Genomic DNA, 20,527 nt, shown 5'->3' with positions numbered 1-20,527 from the left:
CTGACACTGATGCTGGGTTATAATCTAGAGGTAAAACCCTCTGAGCTGACACTGATGCTGTGTTATAATCTAGAGGTAAAACCCCTCTGAGCTGACACTGATGCTGTGTTATAATCTAGAGGTAAAACCCTCTGAGCTGACACTGATGCTGGGTGATTGTCTAGAGGTAAAACCCCTCTGAGCTGACACTGATGCTGGGTTATAATCTAGAGGTAAAACTCCCTCTGACCTGACACGCCCCTCGAGTGACCACGCCCCGCGGGCCGTGACGTCACGCGCCACCCGGAAGTGGAGGCTTGCGCTGTTGGTGGGCGGGCGATAGAGAAGGCAACATGGCCAAGAGCTACGATTGCCTCTTCAAGCTGCTCCTCATCGGGGACAGCGGCGTGGGCAAGACCTGCGTGCTCTTCAGGTTCTCCGAGGACGCCTTCAACTCCACGTTCATCTCCACCATCGGTGGGTCGCGGCCGGTCGGCCAGGGAATCGCGTGGAGGTTGCATCTTGGTCCACGGTTGTTCGGGGTTACGATCGCTGTATGGCGGCGGTGGCGGTGGTGGTGGTGGGGCAGGGCGGGTGGATTAAAGTTTGGATGAACTCGGCCCCGGCCTGGGATTGTTCAAAGTAAGTGGGTTTAAACTGCTGTTGGTTGGCCCATGGCGAGTGATGGTTGTGGTGTGTGAGACCAAATGGGCGTTGTAGTTATTGGTGGGCGAGTTTTGTGAGGTTCAGTGAAACTTTGAATGAACTTTGTCCCGGCCTGGTAATGTTCAAAGTAAGTGGATTTAAACTGCCGTTGGCTGGCCGATGGCGAGAGGCGCTTGTGTGGGAGAGAGAGAGAGAGACCAATGGATGTGCAGTGTTGGTGAGTGAGTCAGAGGTTAAGCAAAACTTTGGACGAACTTGGTCCCGGCCTGGTAACGTTCAAAGTAAGTGAATTAAACCGTCTCCGCCATAGTTGTTTAGCTGGTGGCGAGAGATTGGGGGGGGGGGGGGCACCGTGGTTGTCAATGGACGCAAGTTAATTTGTGGGTCTGAGTGTGAGTGAGGGTGGAGGGGGGGGATCCTAAAGCGGTGGATGAACGCTGCCCCGGCCTGGTAATGTTCAGAGTAAATCGCGTGGTGGGGTGGCGCGTGATGATGAGGCCTGGCCTGGTTGTTGGTGTCTGTGGTGGATGTGTGGGTGGGTGAGAGTGGGGAGAGGAAGTGAAACTGAGGGTGGACGCACCTCCGGCCTGGTCGCCTTCAATCTGGAGCTATCAATGCCGTCACCGGCGGTGAGTGGCGGCTGGTGATGAGAGATAATACGTTTGTGGGGGTTTTTGTGCGGATGGAAGTTCTGTTACGTGTGTGTGTGGAGTGGGGGTCGGTAGCGGTTAGTGCTGCGCTACGAACCCGGCGACCCGAGTTCGATTCCCGCTCACGGCCAACACCAGTGACGAATATTTGAACCGGTCCTGGGCCTCCCCTAGGTTGACTCAGCCTCAAATGAGTACCGGGTGAGATGTATAAACATCGCCACTGGGGAGACAAAGGCGACCGGGCGTGGTGCTGGCCACCCACCCCCTCGTGTGCCGTGCCGGCCTTAATAGGTGCTCGCTAACAGCACTTGCCGCTACAGTCTGGTAAGGCTATACGGGGAATCTTTGTCTCTGGGGTCGAGGTACGTGTTGAACCCTGGCTGGACTTTGTCCCGGCATACTAACGTTCTAAGATATACTTAAGTGTGGGCGGGGGTGGCCTTTAATGAATTCCGTATTTCAGGGCCCAGGCGAACCACGTTAAACAGCTCACCTTAACCACGTTTAGTCTTCACGACAACGCTAATGATGACGTCGTGTTAAGTATTATACAGCATGACGAATGCACTGGGACCCATCATATTTAGCAGGGAGGGCGCTCCTTTGCCTATAAACGTTTGGCAGTTCCACCAGCATGGGTTCAGTGTCGCGCTGAATGCCAAGTGAGACACTTAACTTTGGAAATCGGTCCAGAGTTCGGCTGGCTGCGTGGAACCACCGCTGCAGAAATTGTGTGCTCTTATTAAGTCCGTGGCACCCGATGGGATGTTGTACGTGGGGAGACGGATTTGTTTTTTTTTGTTATTCGCCCGACATTAGCCCGGCTCAAGGACCTTTTGCCGAGGCAATGGGAAAGCAGCCGTCGCAACGCTCCTGTGAACCACCCTGGGGAGCGGTGGTGTAGCGGTTAGCGCTACGCTGCGCTACCAACCCGGCGACCCGAGTTCGATTCCCGCTCACGGCCAACACCGGTGACGATTGTCTGAGCCGGTAATGGGCCTCCCCTAGGTCGACTCGGCCTTCAATGAGTACCTGGTGCGGTGTGTAAAAAAATCGCCACTAGGGAGACAAAGGTGGTCGCGCGTGGTGCTGACCACCCACCCCCTCGTGTACCGTTGTAGCCTTCATAGGTGCCGGCTAACAGCACTTACCCCAACAGTCTGTTACAGGCTGTATGGGGGATCTTTGTCTTTGATGTGACCCCGTACACGCCCCCGCCCCCCCCCCCTGTGCGGGGTCACAGCAGTGCCGGTCACTTCTGACCCATGGCGCTTTCTTCAGTAATGATGGCAAATTACTTTGGAGCGTCTTTTTCTTGATTGCGATTTATTGTGCGTACACACAGAGCCCTCTCAACACTTTGCCCGCGGCAAGTGACCGGAAAGTTTTGCTTTGCTCCGTTGAACAGTTTGATTAGAGCTCTTGGTCAGGTCAGGAAGATTATCGTTTCGTCTGAAAGGTTGTTGTTCGGAGTCCTATATATATACACACATCGCCAAGGTCATCACTTGAGATGAAACATCTCATTTGCAAGCGTGTCCTGGGCATCAAGTTTTCAGTTTCATTTATTAGGTATAGCCCTGTGAGCCATTCGGCTCTTGAATCGGGTGCAACCGCAACAAACAAAAAACTAAAACATGAACAAGAAAACATCTTAAAGTGACTATGTGACTATGTGCAAGCAGAAAATCCAAGAAAAAGCACCGTACACCAACACTGTGCAAAAATCCCAGTGGGATGCAAGTCAAACAACAACTTAGATTAAGGCCATCAGTCTAACTCCGTTTTACAACAAACAAACATGGCCAAATCAAAAAAGTGACACATACCCCGCAAGTACGCAATGACAACGACAAAGATCCTCTATATAGCCTCAACAGTCTGTTGGGGCAAGTGCTGTGAGCGAGCACCTATGAAGGCCGGCATGGTATATGAGGGGGTTGGTGGCCAGTATCACGCCCGACCGCCTTTGTCTCCCTAGTGGCGATGTTTACACACCTCACCAAGTACTAATTTGAGGCTGAGTCGACCTAGAGACGTACACATACTCATGCACGCTCGCGCGCATACAAATACAACTCGCACACACGCGCACTCACACAGCAAACACGGAATGACACGTATGCAAATGATTCAAATGTGCAACGTATACAGTATGTACGTTTGTGTAATGAACATTGCACACAGTCCAACACAAAAAAATGCCACTGCTGTTCGTATATAATGCACTCTGGCTGTCACAATAGCAGATGTTGTACAAGAGTTGTATATTTTAGTCTGGAAGATGGTTTCATGTTATACTTTCACTCGTTTACCCAGGAAAGCCTCACATAATCTCAAGACTCGTGTTCAGGAGGGTCCTGCCAAGTTTTTGCAGTAGGGGGACGATGTTGCTGCTGTATGTGATCCCAATTGAGAAATTTGCAGGCGATTTCTCAGCATTGGGATGTAGTTTGGCCAATGTCGGCTACAATGCATGTATATCTATTTGTTTTATCTATGGGAGAAAACCGGGCAACACTGAGGAAACCCACGCAGAACAGGGGAATATACAAACTCCACGCTGAGAGGCGTCCGAGATGGGAGTCGAACCCAGGCCCTTCTTGCTGCGGGGCACGAGCTGTCACCGCTGCGCCGCCTTCACGTCCCGCCCAAATGGTGGCAGGGCTAGTGTGCGCGTGTCTCTGCGAGTCCAAGGTCCAGTATCGAGGAGCCCACCCTCGCATCCTCCGCTGGTGAGGTCACTCAGCGGTGAGCTACGCGCAGGGGAGAGCGACATGACAACGCGTTCCATCCGAAGGTTGAACCGGCTATTATCTGGCATTTATCCCCAGCCATGCTCGGTCCACCGATCGCAACCCCGCCACGTCAATCATTCACCCAGCACCTGCGCTCGAGCTGAATTCATGGTCGTGGTCGTCGAATTAAATAAGCGAGACAATTCACCGGCTTCACGTATCAGTCGTAACAAAAAAAAGTCGCTATTGCGCATTTGGTCAACCACACGGCCCTCTGGGAGTGCGTAATTCCAGCGACGTTGGCCTCGGTACCCTCATCACGGTCTGAATTAGGTGCTCGCATATAGCGGTTGCCCCAACAGTCTGTTAAGGCTATAAGGGGGGATTTTGGTCTTTGTGTGTGCACGTGTGTGTGTGTGTGCGCATGTGTGTGTGTGCGCGTCACCAGGGGGAGCATAAGTGCAGCGGTTAGCGCACTACACGACGAACCCAACGACTCGAGTTCGGTTCCCGCTCACGGCCAACACCGGTGACAATTATGTGAACCGGTCCTGTGCCTCCCGTAGGTCGATTCAGCCTCAACTGAGTACATGGTGCGATGTGAAAACATCACCACTGGGGAGACAAAGGCGGCCGGGTGTGGTGCTGGCTACCCACCCCCTCGTCTAGTGTGCCGGCCTTCATACGTGCTCGCAAACAAGACTTGCCCCAAAAGTCACGTAAAAGCTACATTTGTTGTGTGTCAGTGGGAATGTCCGTGTGTGTGTGTGTGCTGAGTGTGCATTGTGGGGTTCCCCCACTGACTCACTTGGCGGTTTGTACTCTGACCACTTGACTGGTCGCATCAGGCTGCGTCCCATCGCTCCTCTGTCTGCCGTGCTCCCAGCTTCCCCGTGCCCAGCACGGCGGCGACGCAGCGGGGGAACGCGTTCTCCGCTTGGCGCAGAGGTTCGCGGTTCAAACCCAGCGGCCGCCCTGGTTATTCCTGCGGTGTTTAACAACCGTTACAGGAATAATACTAAGACGGGCTGTCTGCATCACGGTGGACGTTAAAGGGCCCGTGTCGTCAGGGTCTAAATTGTGGAAATTGACCGCTAATTACTGAATGGGGATCACACACACATCACCGATCATCGCCCCCAACTGGCCGACTAATTCCTGCTTGCATCCAAGGCGCGGAGTCACCTTGGGCCACACAGGAACAGCTGCCGCGGGGGGTTGTTGCCCCCTTTTGAATGCGAGTGAGATGGGATACGGCGGTAAGTCGCCGATCGTGCACGTGCAGCGCGCTCCGAGACGCGGCGGCGGCGCGTACAGGAGGGCGCCGCGCTACCCACCACACGATCGTTGTCCGCTGTCTAACGAGGCGCGCGCGCTCTGTTTTGTGTCCACCAGGAATTGATTTCAAAATCCGCACAATAGACCTCGACGGAAAAAAGATCAAGCTGCAGATATGGTAACGATCCTGCGCTCATCTTCGTCTGCTTACCCACTTGTTACTGCTGCTGCTTCTGCTGTCATTCAGTGCCGTCAAATCACGTCATTGGCACCGTTTGGTACGCGCGCTGCCGTCCTCGTAGCGCAGGGCGATCGTCGCCAAGGAAGGTGCCGCAGCGTTTCGCAGACACGGTCTGCGGTCGTTTAACAGTCGGGGCGATATTGCTGTGCATTTCCCAATTGAGTGTTTTGTGGCTGAATTTCCATATTGGGAAAATTTTGGCCGTAGCGTTTTATAGACGACGCGTCCGCAATATTAACCAGGGCTGCCTTCTGGACTTGAACCGTGAACCTCTGTAACCAGTCGCACAAGGCGCTGCCGCTGGGCCACGTCACTGCCCAATTAATCCATGGGCAGCTAGTGAAGAAGCCGGATCAGGTGACACTGTCATTCTGACTTCCTGCAGTTTCCTGAAGATGGCCGATGCATTTCAAGGCTGAGTCAACCTAGGGGAGGCCGTGACCGGTTCAGATATTCGTCACCGGTGTTGAGGCTGTGAGCGGGAATAGAACTCGGGTCGCCGGGGATCATAGCGTGGCGCGGGAGCCACTGCTCCAACGCTCCCCACAAACGTAATGAATCACAATTGTTATGAATCACACTGCACAATAATAATATAAATACACACAGTGCCAAGTATTGTCTGGCCCAGTGACTGTGCAACATCGCTCGCAACTGGTTAACTCCTCCTGGCAGAAGTAGACAGAGCGACTGTTGTCTTCCTCCAGCAAACAGAGAAGATATCTTCACTGGGCATAGTGTGTGAGTCACTGTGTGCAAATGTCATCAATTCTCCTGGCACTCGGGGCCAAAGGGTCGTCACATGGGTGCCCTCTGGCCGTACATTCTGCGGAGTAAATAAGACAAAGTAAACAATCTACAATGGTACCTCACTGCTAGGCATGGCAGTTACCAGATTGCATTTCTTTAAATCCGATTGGAGATGCCACGGTGGAGTAAGCGGTCAGCAGCACACTGGACTTGCGATCCAGAGGCCGCCGTTTCTATTCCATCTCCCGGCAACGCGGCAGTTGAAATATTGGGGGCGAGTTTCTTAACTCCTGCCACACCTCCTCTGTCCGCCCAGCAGAATCAGAATACGTGTATTTATTTTTATGTGTTGGAGGAATCCGATGAGCTATAGAGCTATTTTTTTACAGGTGAACAGTTAAGCAGTGTAAATGGGTGGCGGGTGCAGTCATCCAGTAATTCCTGTGTGATGGGGTAAAGTGTGGGTACGCCTCTTCCAGCACACCTGGTAAACGTGGAAGAGTAGGCCAAGTACCACTGCTCCAGTGTTGTAGGCCCTTCCGCCAGCAGTGGCGTGAGGAGCCAACTGCGGGGCTACACCTTTACCTTGCTCACCTCGCTCTTAGACTCACTCTAGAGGTGAGTACCTGGTCTGTTGTGTAAACATGAGCACTGGGGAAACAAAGGCAGCTGGGTGTGGCTTTTGCCACACCTACACACCTACCTCTTATGTGCCCTTCTGGCCTTTATAGGTGGTCGTTACATCACTTGGCGCAACAGTCTGTTCAGCCTATATGGGGGATCTTTTTATTTGTGTGTCTATGAGTGTGTGTGACCGTGTGTCTGTGTGTCGGTGAGTGTAACTACTCCGGGTGTGGTGCTGGCCACCCACCCCCTCGTGCGCCTTGCCGGCCTTCATAGGCGCTTGCTTAACAGCACTTGCTCTGACAGTCTGTTCAGGCTATACGAGGGATCTTTGTAACTGTGGTCAATCTCTTGCAGGGACACCGCGGGCCAGGAGAGGTTTCGTACCATCACGACGGCGTACTACAGGGGAGCAATGGTGTGTGTGTGCGTGTGTACGTGTGTATGCGTGTGTGTGTGAGCGCGTGTGTGTTTACTTACTTGTTTCATGCCTTAAGCACCCAGGTTGCCTTTGCAATGGAGACGACGTTTCACGTCTCAATGTGTTTTAATTTAATCTCCTGGTTAATTCGTAATAATAATTGAGAGCACTTTATATCGGTGCTATTGTTCTCAGCGTGGGGCGATGATCACGCAGGAAGGTGCTGCTGTGTCGTTTCACAGTATGGGGGCAATGATTGCGGCTGTGTGTAATGGCAATTGAGCAATTCACACGGTAATTTTTCGATATTTTATATTTGTACCGGTACCGCATCGCCAGCACACGATGGCCTCCTCCTCGTTTATAGAATGATGCCACAGGATCGTTATTGTTCACCGTGAAGCAGACAGCGCGTTTGTGTCGTTAGGGTAAAATACGCACCGCAGTAATAACCAGGGCGGCCTGCTGGTGTGGAACCACGAACCTCTGCCCCAAGTGCCTCCCCCCCACCGCTGGGCCGTGTAGCAGCAGCCGCCTGATGGTTTTCGTTACGACGGCTGGTCTGCGCATCGCCGGGGTCCCAACGCTTTCCCAGCTCCGGTCGATTAGAGTCAAAGCACCGGCCCCCGTCCGTTCGTCTGTAACTTACCGAAAACCGGCCAAGTTGATCAGAGCATTGCCCAAACCCCCGGAGACGCACAAACCGGCACTAAAAGACCCCGCCTCGGCAGCCTGGCCCTGCTGGCTGAAGCGCACTCTCTCCGGGGCGGAGCCGCAACACGAGCCCCGTGGTTTCATCGCAGCCTACGGGGGGCAGGGGGGCGGTGTGCCGCTTCCAGCGAGCCTGGTGTGAGAGCGCAACCGTCGTCGTTATCGCTTTTAAAATTCTTCCAAGGATGCACATGTGCTGGAGAGCGAGCGTCATGGAATCCATGCACGTGCCTGATTGTTCTTCCTCGTGTGCGTCGCCGCCGTGTGTTTGGCGCCCCGGCTGTGCCTGCACGTGCGCCGTGTCGTCCCGACAGGGGATCATGCTGGTGTACGACATCACCAGCGAGAAGTCGTTCGAGAACATCAAGAACTGGATCAGAAACATCGAGGAGGTTCGCTTCTAATTCCTGCTGCTGTTATTACTGCGGCTGCTACTACTGCTGCTGCTACTACTGCTGCTATGATTGCTGCTGCTACGACTATTGCTGCTACTGCTGCTTTTACTACTGCTGTTGTTAGCACTAATGCTGCTGTTACTACTACTGCTGCTGTTGCTGCTTCTGCTGGTGCTTCTGCTGCTGCTAGAGCCGGCCGCGTTCACTTGGCGAGCGCCGGAATTTCTGGCATGTTTGAAAAAAAATCTGTCTCACTGCACTTCTTCTGTCTCTCGTTCTCGCTCTCTCTCGCTCACTCACATTCTCTCCCTCACTTTCACTCACACGCTCTCTCTCGCTCTCTCTCCCAGCATGCCTCGGCGGACGTCCAGAAGATGGTTCTGGGCAACAAGTGTGACATGAACGATCGGCGGCAGGTGACCAAGGACCGCGGCGAGAAGGTACGCGACGGTGGCGTCCCCAGGGCCGCCAGGCCGCTGGGCCCGTAACGTGCCGGCCCGGTTCTCGATGCAGCCACGCCACGGTCCCCCGTCACCACCCCCCACCCCCCATGCTACGTGAGCGTGCGTCTCCTCGACATGAACCCCCTTCCCCTGTCTCTTCCTCTCTCCTGCCCACAGCTCAAGGGAAGCGACTGTAATTCCCAACTCGGGTGCCTCTCTCTCTGTGGCGTCTGTGTGTTCTCTCTCTCTCCCCCTGGTCTGCGTGGGTTTCCTCCCGGACTCTCCAGTTTCCTCCCTCGTGTGGCTATGAGCCGCTTGAAATGAAGTCACGGGCCGAAGGTTGTCCAACGCTGGTGAAATGTTATTTGATTTGTGCAGGGGTGATAATCAAATCGCCCTGTTCAGCAACGCTATTATGGGGGCAGCAGAGTGGTGGCAGCGCAGTGGGAACACCTGTGCCTCGTAGCAAGAAATGCCTGGGTTCAATTCCCAGCTCTGGTGCCTTCCTGTGTGGAGTTGGTATATTCCCTCCCTGTTCTGCATGGGTTTCCTCTGGCTTCTCCAATTTCCTCTCGCAGCTTGAAACCCCGCACCATGTAACTGGTGTTGGCTGAACAACTATTCACAGGTGACAAATCACCCGTGCCCCGAACCCGGTGGGATCTCGTTTGGCCGCCTAGAAATCCTCCGAAATGTTTGTTTTTTGTTCCGTCTCCCTTCGTCTCTGTCGGAGCTTCGAATCCGCGCTCCGATCACTCGCCCTTTTGGTTAGGCCCATTCCGTTACTTTTTCGTCGGCACTCCACCAACACCCTGCTCACTGCCACCTCCTTATTCGCATCACTTTGCTCCCGGGCCGCCTTCAATTACTGCCCTAGGTCCGCGCGCTCTAATGCGGTTCCTCCGTTGCGATGTCCCCGCGACCGATACCTGTGCCCGTATCTTCTTCACGTTCTTCGCGAGCTTGGCCGTTGGAATTCGGCCGTCGCGGTATTGTTGAAACGGGAGGCTCCACGCGCTCTCGACATTTTTGCTCCGCAGTTGGCGGAGGACTACAACATCCAGTTCATGGAGACGAGCGCCAAGGCCAGCATCAACGTGGAGGAGGTACGCAGAACGGCAGAACGCGCCAAGACACCTCGATGCGCGTGCCGTGCGTGCTCTGTGCCGGGGCAGGCGCAGTCTCTGTGGCATTCAGTTGGGCGACGTAACGAAATTGAGTTTGTGTGATCCATGGAGCTGCATCCCGCTTCCTTTACATCTCATATTGCATTTCATCTCAACACACTACGAAAGGGGGCACCCCCCAGTGGCAGCTGTCGTTTCTGTGCGAGACACAAGGTGACGAGGCACCTGGCTTACGAGAGGGCATTAGTCCACCAGGAGGTGTGAAGTTTTTGAATTTGGCTAGTTTTAACCGTAACGCGGGCACACAGTGGCCTACTCGTTTTGAAATACCACGCGCATAATATTTTCTACTTAATAGGGTGGTCTGCCAGATTCGAACCTCTGCAACAAGCGGCTACCACTGAGCCATGAGTGGTCACTTTCAAGTTAAAGTTTGTTTCGAAATAGCAGCACGCGATGGCGTGCTGCTCACCAACGGCAGGGCGGCTCGACTCCCATCCGTGTGCCCTGTGTTAGTGTCACGTGACCACCACATTGCATGTACAACGCTCCCAGCCTTTTCTAGACCATCTCGGAATAGCCGAACGTGTGACCGAATCACTGTTCAAACCACCAACCCGGGACTTAGAAATGTGGTCGTGTTACTGCCACGGTTACGAATGTGTATAATTATATATGTTGTATTTCAAATTGGATTTATAAATGTCACTCGGGAGTGGTAATTGAATGTACGCTGCAGGAATGTTTATCTCTCTCTTACTTAATTCTCGTCCGCATCCCCTTGTTTTGTTGTCCCATAAGGCGTTTTTTACACTGGCCAGAGAAATCAAAGCGAAAATGGACAAAAAGATGGTGAGTGTTGTTTAGTCTACTACTTTACATGTTTGTTATAGTTATTGCATGTTATCATTACACGTGTTTACCCACAGAAGCCTCGGCAGAGTCTGTTGTTCAGGAGGGTCCTGGCAAATGTTCCCAGTAGGATACAATGTTGTTGCTGCATTTGCGTAATTTGCAGGTGATATGTCAGCATTGGGATGTTTTGTACCAATACCGGTTGCATTGTGGTTGTGTATTTAGCTATGAGAGGGAACCGAAGAACCTGGGGGAAACCCATGCAGAACAGGGGGCTAACATACAAACTCCACTCACTCGCACACTCAAAGAAGACAAAGATCCTCTGTACAGCCGGAACAGATTTTTGGAGCCAGTGCTGTCAGCGAGCACCTATGAAGGCCGGTACGGCACACGTGGGAGTGGGTAGCTGGCACCACACCCGGCCTGCTTTGTCTAGCAAGTGGCAATAATTACTCAGTTGAGGCCGAGTCGACGTAGGGGAGGCCCAAAATCGATTAATAGAATTGTGACCGGTGTTGGCCGTGAGCGGGAATCAAACTCGGGTCACCGGGTTCATCGCATAAGTGTAGAGCTTACCGCTACACTTATGCTCCCATACGCACATTCGCGCACTGTGCAGAACAAAGACACACTCTCACACGCGCGCCCTTACAGACACAACGGACCTTCTCGTGCTGCGAGGCACGAGTGGTAACCACCACCGCACTGCCGCCCGGGCTTCACTGACGCCGCTGACGGATTCTGCTTCTCCTTGTTGTCGTTCTGTTTCCGCAGGAGGGGAACACTGCGGCGGAAAACAACTCGGTGCAGATCACGAACGCGTCGCACTCGAAGAAGAGCAGCTTCTTCCGCTGCGCCCTGCTCTAGGCGCCGGCGACGTTGAGACGGCGCGCGGCGACGACGGCGCCGACCCCGCGACCTCCACCATCGCCGCCCCCGCTTCGGACGCTGGGGGTGGGGGGGGCCCGCAAGCTGTGGAGAGCGTACTTTTCACGTGGCGAAAGGAATGAGGCCTCGACGTTTTGCAGACTCTTTCTAACCCTCGGCCCCTCCCGTTTTTTTGTACGGGAAAAGAGAAAAAGCAGTGACGTAGATTCTCGCGGGATTTTTTTTTTACGCTGTTCGCTAGCAATGCGATTTTTAACCAAACGGGACTTTTCTAATTTACGCACGGGCCATCATCGGCTATCACGCGACCGCGAATTTGTTATTCGGACAAAATTCGTGTTTATATTTAATAGCAGCTCGTTCTTAACGCACCAAACGGCCGCCAGTTACTTACCACTCGCGATTCCATGGGCGCGTCTTTGGGCGCGACCGTCGTTCTGATGAAACTGAAGCTGCGCCGCGCGCGTCGAGCCGACACTAGCAGAGCACTCTGTGCCGCTTGCGCTTAACAGTTTACTCTCGCCTCGCTGGCACTGTCGTAACCGCTTGGCAACCGCCGATCTCATGCTCCCAAACGCTCGAAAACGGCCCCGGGAATGCACGGGCGAGCGATCGCGTCTCCTGTCCCGATGCGCCGCGGCGTGGCCGCATCGCCCCGCATCGTGGTGCATCACTCTCCTTTATTCCCAAAACGTTCGTTGCACGTTCCCCGAATCCGACCACGTTGCCGCCACCGTCGCTGCCGCTCGGGAGTAGGGGAGGCGATTTGGCAGAGTAAACGATCGGCTCGGCTGTGCACGCGCATCGCCCAAACAGCCACGAGCATCGTTCTGTTAGCTACGTGTGTTCTCCATAACGACCCCAACAATAACTTTTTGCATTATGAATTCGGACCCATATCTTAACAGAAAGAGGGCCCTTGCCTATAAATATCCGGCAGTGCACCGGCCTGACTGCTGATGAGACACTGGATGTCAAAACCGGCCCAGAGTTTTGGTTCTGTTTAAGCAGTACTGCTGAGAATATATCCCTCCCAGAAGGAAGGCCGTGGGATGTGTAAGACTAATGGGCTGTGTAGTGAAGAAAAAAAGATGACATTTTTATATATGGAGAGTCCGATATGGGAAGTGCATCCGCGCATCGAACCAGGAGACGCTGCCCTTCGTGTATTTGGGCCTCTTGCCGAGACGCGCGGCACGTGCTGCCCTGCTTGACGCCGTTGCATATCGGAGCGCTTTAACAACGTGATAAGCGACTTGCATAGCATGTTGTCGTCTCAGCACATTCTGAAAGGGGCACCCCAGCGGCAGCTCTGCTCCGGCACCTGCGCTGCAAGCGGGCGTCAGTCCACCAGCAGGGCGCGACGATGGCCGCTTCGTCCGGTCCCGGTTTTGTAACATACTCGTGCAAGGGAACCCTGCTGCTGTGTGGAGATACTGAGCTTGCAATTTGCTTCTTATCGGCGGTGTCACAAGAACAAGATCCGTCCGCTTCCCGCACCGCCTGGCGCTGCAGATCTCTGTGCTGAAATCTTTAACGCAAATGCTTTTACGAGGGTTATGAGCAGAATGCTGTTCTGGGAATTATTTTTGCGCGCCACATCCATCCATCTCGCCTTATTTTGTGCTCGCGCTGCTTATAACACCTTTTTGTACGATGACGAGAATATGGAATATATCACTATTCCAATTTAGGATGATGATGATGATGGATATGCGTACGTTGTACTCTAGTCGTAGTGCCTTATGCCGATAGTCCGTGCTCCGAGGCAGCCTCACGGCAATCCCGAAAATATCGAGTGGGAGATTTAATCCTTGCTCCAACCGATTTAATTTTGAGCATTCCGATTCGCGTTTACAGCGCGCTCCGTTCCGGGCCGCTAGAGCCAACGAGACTCGTTCTCGCGAGTCCTCGCCATCAACGTCTCTCCCTCTCCCGTCGCGATGGCGGGAGAGATTGTCGAAGGAGACATTACGGCGTCCCAGCACAAAGCTGGGTTCAGTTCGTCATTACGGACACGGCGACATCGTTCGCTGAAGTCGTTGTGACAACGAACTTCACTGAACACGGTGGCTTTCGTAGCCAATGTTACGATTCAAAGTTGATTTATTTGGTTTAGGCCACGTAATGACCGGGTCATTTGTGCTGATAAGATCCCTCTGCCATCTGACACAGCCAAACATTGAATTGATACGTGGTGCACAAGCGCTTCAGGACACACCGGTTGTTATCGTTTCACTCGCTCACCGGTTAATTTTAAGAACAATTCTCACTTTGCTAAATATTGTTGTACACATGACCATTTAATCCAGTTTTGACCATGTCCAGTCGTGTAGGGGCCTTAACGACACATTTGGCCAGATGGCTACATGGCCTGATCCTACTTGAATGGGTTGGGGGGGGGGAGTGAATTGGTGAACGCGGAAGAAACAAGAGCGTGGTGGTGGGTCACGAGGACCAGAGTTTAGGAAACCGTGGTTTTAAATGTTGGCAGCGCATACGTCGTTAGGATAATGAAATGCTGTCTCCCCTCCCCCCATAACCCTGTGTTGTTTACTTGGGTGTAGGTTTGCTGTACTGTGTTATGGGAACGTGAATAGTCTGATTCACATGAATGACATGCAAATACGAATTTTATTATTGTTACGCTTGTTTACCCTGGGAAAGCCTCACCGAGTCTCAGACTCTTTCAGGAGGGTCCTGCCAACTTTCTTCCTGTAGGGGGCAACATTTTGCTGTATTTTTCCCCATTAAGTAAATTTGCGCTGTATTTTTATAATTAGGCAAATTTTGCCCCCCTGACGCTGGTACGCAAAGGCCTACGCTGCTTCTAATGTGATGTAACTCGAGGGGATATTTAACATCCACTGTGAGTGAAGCAGACGGCACCTAGTATTTTACAGATGAAAAACACCGCAGTATTTACCAGGGCGGCCTGCCAGGACCAAACCGTGAAGCACCACCATCGCTCGTGTATTGGCGACGTAAAAATAATAATTAAACCCTCTCAAAGACAAAATTTAAGTGCAATTTACCTTCGTAGTTTAAACTGTTAGTGAATTAAAATCGTGCTCATGACATGGACCTTTATCATTGCAGTTGCCCATCTGTTTAATATATAACGCACACAATCATTGGGAATGTTGATGGGGAATGGCCGGGCGTTGTATAGCTATGCGGCTTATCTCCTGTTCGCGAGGTCAGTTTTCGCGAAGGCCCTGTATTAACATTCACAACCAAAATCCAGGATGTGGCCGGGGTGGCTCAGTGGTTGAGTGAGCGGCTCGCAATCGGAAAGGTCATGAGTTCAAACCCTCGTTGGCGGTGGGGGGACTCGCCCATTCATCGTCATCCCGACCTCCGGTACCCACATTGGTTGTCCTCTGAAGAGACTCAACCTTGCCATAGTAATGTGGAATTTCCATTGGAGGTGAGCGCCGATGCCCAAGTGTTCAATGGAGCAGGAAACGGCTCTTGTCGCTTTTTGACTCGGATGCAGTGGTGGATCGTGCTGCTGTGATTCTCATACCTGTCAACCACTTGTCAGTGCCCTACCTTATTACAGACCAACTCAGACCTTATTGGTCACCCCGTGCCCTTATAAATCTCAACGTTCATCCCACAAAGTCCCATCACAAGAGAGAAACACAAACAAAAATAAACTTTTTTGTTTGCTAAAGTTCCCTGTACAAGGATACGGGTAACCCGTATGGGTTGACGGTTATGGATGATGTTCACTCAATATTAGAATTGGTCTAGCGCGGGAGGAGTCTGCAACCAAAATAACCAGAAGCGCCTTTTCTCTTTTCGAATTCCTGTAATAAACCCAATATTTCAAGAGGCCCGCAATGCGCTGTGGTGAATACGAGACGGGGGTGGGTCCTTTACAAATAACGCAGCGGTCCTTAAGAGCTGCAGGTTGCCGATCCCCTTCCTCAACCCCGGCGCGTTGGCTCGTTTATAAATCCGTAAGCCCGCCAGGATCCCAGCAGCATTGACGAGTCTGCAATCGATATGAGCGACGCTTGAATTTTCGTGTTTTTTTTAATATACCCAGCGGCAGGAGGACATCCTACGTACTTCGGTAATTTAGCAACGAGAATTTAAATGTGAAATTTTGGCCCAATGCAAGCAAAGGTGGGATTTTCGTCATTAAATAAAGGCCGCAACAACGTAAGAGTATGTAACAAAAAATATAAATTTGATTCGTTCCACGCGTGGCTGTCACGCTCACGCCGTGCGCGCCTGACAAATGCACGCACGTGTCACAGCGTTGGTCTCCGTCGTCTTGTTGTTGCTGGCGGTGTCGGTGGTATGGGGGGAGCGGTAGTGTAGCGGTTAGCGCTCTGCGCTACGAACCCGGCGACCCGAGGTTCGATTCCCGCTCACGGCCGCCACCGGTGACGATTATATCCGAGACGGTCCTGGACCTCCCCCTAGGTCAACTGAGCCTGAAATGAGTACGTGTTGCGATGTGTAGACATCGTCGCTGGGGAGACAAAGGCGGCCGGGCGTGGTGCGGGCCACCCACCCCTCAACAGCACACATCGGTCGCACAAGTCTTCAGCTCGTGCATTTCGCTTAATGTTACAATACGGTACAGAACTCGCCCCCCCCGGGTAGGAACCGACTTGGGCGCCGGATGCATGGTTTCCGGTTGTGAATCTTTTTTAAAAAATCATTCATATCGAGGCGATGTGCGGGTCCGATACATCGCGTCGTGACGCACAAGTACAAGGCACCGTCAACGTGAGCCGAACCGGTGATGAAAAGCAAGGGGGGTGGAAAGATTGGGAACGGCCTCGCTGCCCCCAAACCATGCAGGGTCCCACCGAAAGGGGAAATGGTGATTTAGTTTTTTAAAGGAGGAAGGGATGATAAGGAGAGAGGAGTAGAACTGAAACGCAGCTGACGTCAAGAAAATAAAAACAAAAGAGGCGGCCAAAACTAATTTTTTTTGCTCTCCACCCCTCCGAATCCGGCTGCCGTCAAATCTGCGGGGGTTATGCCCCTTATCCTCGTTCCCTGTCTCCCGGTTAATGTTGGTACAGGGCATGAAATATAAAAATTAGTTTTACCCTTTCTGGCACTAAAACAGGTGGTAAGGTGTTCAAACACTAAATAGATACCCTTTGCAAAGATTAAATAAAGTCTGCATTCACCACACGTACATGTGGTGAACATGCAAACATGCTGTTAACATGTGCTTTTTCTTTTAAGTCTCACCAGTGTTAAACATGCATACGTTTTCATCGCAGCATGTTTGTTGGCATGTGCACTACAAGTACGTGTGGTTAATGCAGACTTCATTCCTTGCAAAGAGTATCTATTTTGTGTTTGAACATCTTAAGACCTGTTTTATTGCCAGAAAGGGTTAAACATTATTTGTAATACTTTTGATACTGGCAAAAAGGTTCCATGATATTGATAGAGGGCCTCTGAAAATACTGACCTGCAGGGCCTCTGCAAATACCTTGACCTACGCGAACAAGAGGCGAGCCGCATCGTGATACCACACCCAGCCATGGTACTTGACGCTGCGAGCGAGGGCTGTTCAGTTGCGCCGTTAATTCGCGACGATTCGCTCCACGATGCTGTTCATAAGAAACCCCCAAAAAACTCAATGCATTTAGAGATTCTGTTCGTCTGTCGAGTGTTAAACACGCGGGGCCACGCGAGGTGCGGGGCACGACGATGGGAGGACAGATCCCGTGCAGTGCCGGGTGAAGCTAGTGCGAGGCCTGTAGCATATGTGATAAAGGGGCCCTAAATAAAATAAAAACTACAAATATCAAAACACATTTTTAACTTGCATAGTTAAGTAATTATATTTTTTCATTTGCTATATGGCCAGATGATACGACATATCGCTAACCTTAAACACCCCGTCGTTCATAAAAGTGGAAGGCGGTATAGTACTATAGTAATAGAGCAAGGGTAGAATCACTGAACCGGAATTGATAGCTTGAAAGCAGCAGTAAATGTAAAAAAAACACTGCTTTAAGGTTACCCAGTGCGTGTCCGATTAGACCGTCGTAAAATAATGACGGAGCATCGCAAGTTTTGAGTCCTGATGGTGGTTTGTGGCAGTGTCTGGCAGCAACTGTGACGTGGCCACGGATATGCAAAGCATTCTGGGCAATTCCAAGGCGGAGGAGGTCTGTGTATTGAAGCTTCTGGGGATGAAAAATGCCAAAGCATATCAACTAAAGCTCGGGTGTTCAGCTCGACGTGTGTCAATTGTGCAGGAGAGGGCATCTGATAATTACAACTGGGAGATGCGAGGAATGTCGTGTCAAGACGTGCAAAGCAACACGTTCTGGAGGAGGACATGGGGCAGGTGAGTTGTAGATATGGATTCGGCAAAATCAGTTGCGCTGGGTGGGGCGCGCGTGCAGGATGGGGGAGGATAAGTTAAGAAACTTGGAGGTTGGGAAGAAAACATGGCAGGTGAGTGTTGCAGATGTAAAGACATGACACTTTTCTTGAGACGGTTTATTTATTGAAGACACGTTAACTTGAACAGGCGGAGACCCCCAATGCAACAGCCCCAAGTCTCTCTAACATCTCCCCCTTTTATACCGACCGAGGCCACGCCCCCCTTCTCGATCATTCTCGCCGACTCTGGATGCTCAATCCACCGGTCGACTTCACCGTCCTCTTCCGTCACCTGACCACGCTGCCTTCCCGATCATTCCCGTAGCCACCAGTCCCTTTCGTACTCAGCGGACTCCCCTGTCATTACCTCACGTGACCACTAGTGCACTCACCATAGGTAGACTCTACTGTCATTCCATAGACATGGCAGGTGAGTGTTGTCGACGTGGTCGGAGAGACAAGTTCGAGTAGTTTACACGAGTCAAGGGGGAGGGGAAACCTAAGAGCAGACGGTGGGAAACTCGAGGCAGCTCTATGGGGTCTCTGTGTGAGTCTGGGTCTCTGTCAGGCTATGTGTCTCTGTGTGAGTCTATGTGTCTCTGTGTGAGTCTATGGGTCTCTGTGTGAGTCTGTGGGTCTCTTTGTGAGCCTATGGGTCTCTGTGTGAGTCTGTGGGTCTCTGTCAGGCTATGTGTCTCTGTGTGAGTCTATGGGTCTCTGTGTGAGTCTGTGGGTCTCTGTGTGAGTCTGTGGGTCTCTTTGTGAGCCTATGGGTCTCGGTGTGAGTCTGTGGGTCTCTTTGTGAGCCTATGGGTCTCTGTGTGAGTCTGTGGGTCTCTGTCAAGCTATGTGTCTCTGCTATGTATGGCAGGGGTCACCAAAAAGATTTCCAAAATCATGAGCAAACACAAGATCCAGGTTCGATTTACCAGTACATAAAATTCGTGATCTGATCCCATCTGTGAAGGACAAGATCCCTGACATGCAATTCCCCGGCGTCTACAAACTAAGCTGTGTCTGCGGCAGTAGTTAAATTGGGGAAACTAAGCGACATGTCTCGGACCGTGTTCGTGAACATAAGGTAGATCTGAAAACGGTAGGACCAATACCTCGGCCGTGGCTGATCATTGTTTTAATCCGGTAGGCTCACAAACTAGATTTCTCCAAGAAGAAGGTACTTTGCAAACCCACTGGCTATCAACAGAGATTCGTTCATGAAGCCATCCATATTTATAACCACAGACAATTTCAACCGAGAAGATGGGTACAAACTGAGCAATCATTGGAAGGACGTTATTAACCAGTTTAAATCTCAACGCGGCAGAGGCTCTGCGATCCTACAATTAACATGCTAATCTCTCACATTAACATGCTAATCTCTCACATTAACATTCAAATCTCTCACATTAACATGCTAATCTCTCACATTAACATGCTAATCTTTCACATTAACATTACTAGCCCCGCCCACTTCGTTTATGACCCTTGGGCTACACCCATTTGAAACCTTAAAAACAGTCTGCCTCAGCAGCTTTTCTCTTTTCTCCTCCTGATGACGATCGCTTGTGTTGCGATCGAAACGACGTCATTTTTTGTTATTTTTTTGTTATTTTCTTTCAACCTTCCTACGTGACTTTTACCGAAACACCCAAATAATATGAATTCCTGCCGTCACGAAAGCTTTAAGTCAAGATTGTCTTGTGTGTTTTTTTAAGTATGATTCTTTCAACGTAATATCGCCTAATGAAGATAACATTTTAAGTTAATGTTAGAAACCGCTGCAACGCCACGGTATGATGTGTCTCGGGGTGGCTGTGAAGGCGTCCTCCATGTGAGAGAATTTCCCTTCAATCGTTGCGATCAGCTTCTAGTGTTGTAGCCACGCCGTTTGAGACCCATTCAGGGCGGTGAAAAGGTGCCGGTGGCTGTGATGAAAGACGATGTCACAACGCGAGGTGGCACTGTGCAAATACAGCAGGTCACGGTCCACACGCTCTAGGCTTTTGGCAGTGTCAAAGTTGTTGTGTAGTTCTAGATTTGATTCTAGATTTTAAGTTTTCGTTACTGCAAGGATCCATACTCTTTGGTTCTTTCGGTAAAGTCACGAAGGTGAAAATAAAATTTAAAAAAATCACGACGTTTCGGGCGCAACACACGCGTCCGTCTTGAGGTGGGACAACCACAGCCAGAAACAATAAAAGCTGAGGTGGGCAAAGAGTAGGGATGGGTCTATCCACCCCCCACCCCCCAATCGATACACTCGGCGCTCCGCCTCTTTTCCCTTAAAACAGCCGAGCGATCGATGCGCCCGCACTGCTCGGCGCTCCACCGCCCTGGCCTGGAATCCCCCTACCCCCTCCCCCCACCCTCCCCTCAC

At 51.7% G+C, this 20,527-nt stretch overlaps 1 protein-coding gene across 2 annotated transcripts; it reads left to right on the top strand.

Annotated features, from left to right (window-relative positions):
- Positions 1-263: 263 nt before the first annotated feature.
- On the top strand, positions 264-15,613 carry LOC144731445 (ras-related protein Rab-8A-like). 2 transcript variants are annotated; one of them, XM_078612485.1, is made up of 8 exons: positions 264-456; positions 5,432-5,492; positions 7,287-7,347; positions 8,376-8,453; positions 8,807-8,896; positions 9,940-10,005; positions 10,828-10,878; positions 11,659-15,613. In XM_078612485.1, exons 1-8 carry the CDS (start codon positions 333-335, stop codon positions 11,749-11,751), a joined length of 624 nt encoding a protein of 207 aa, XP_078468611.1. In that variant the 5' UTR covers positions 264-332; the 3' UTR covers positions 11,752-15,613. The 2 variants fall into 2 exon arrangements, with proteins under 2 accessions (XP_078468611.1, XP_078468610.1); XM_078612484.1 differs by lacking the exon at positions 264-456 and adding an exon at positions 572-4,049.
- The last annotated feature ends 4,914 nt before the right edge of the window (positions 15,614-20,527 follow it).

Source organism: Lampetra planeri, chromosome 39 (assembly GCF_965212315.1).
Source record: "Lampetra planeri chromosome 39, kcLamPlan1.2.h2, whole genome shotgun sequence".
Taxonomy (NCBI): Eukaryota; Metazoa; Chordata; class Hyperoartia; order Petromyzontiformes; family Petromyzontidae; genus Lampetra; species Lampetra planeri.
The sequence above is the reverse complement of the archived record's forward strand: the minus strand, read 5'-3'. Positions and strand labels throughout refer to the sequence as shown.

What these genes read in the sequence shown, in the direction of transcription:
- LOC144731445 (XM_078612484.1), top strand. Translation starts at nt 3,878, where the DNA reads ATGGGAGTCGAACCCAGGCCCTTCTTGCTGCGGGGCACGAGCTGTCAC. An exon ending in AAGATCAAGCTGCAGATATG is followed by an intron (nt 5,493 to 7,286) that starts GTAACGATCCTG and finishes AATCTCTTGCAG; the next exon opens with GGACACCGCGGGCCAGGAGA. An exon ending in CCAGCATCAACGTGGAGGAG is followed by an intron (nt 10,006 to 10,827) that starts GTACGCAGAACG and finishes TTGTCCCATAAG; the next exon opens with GCGTTTTTTACACTGGCCAG.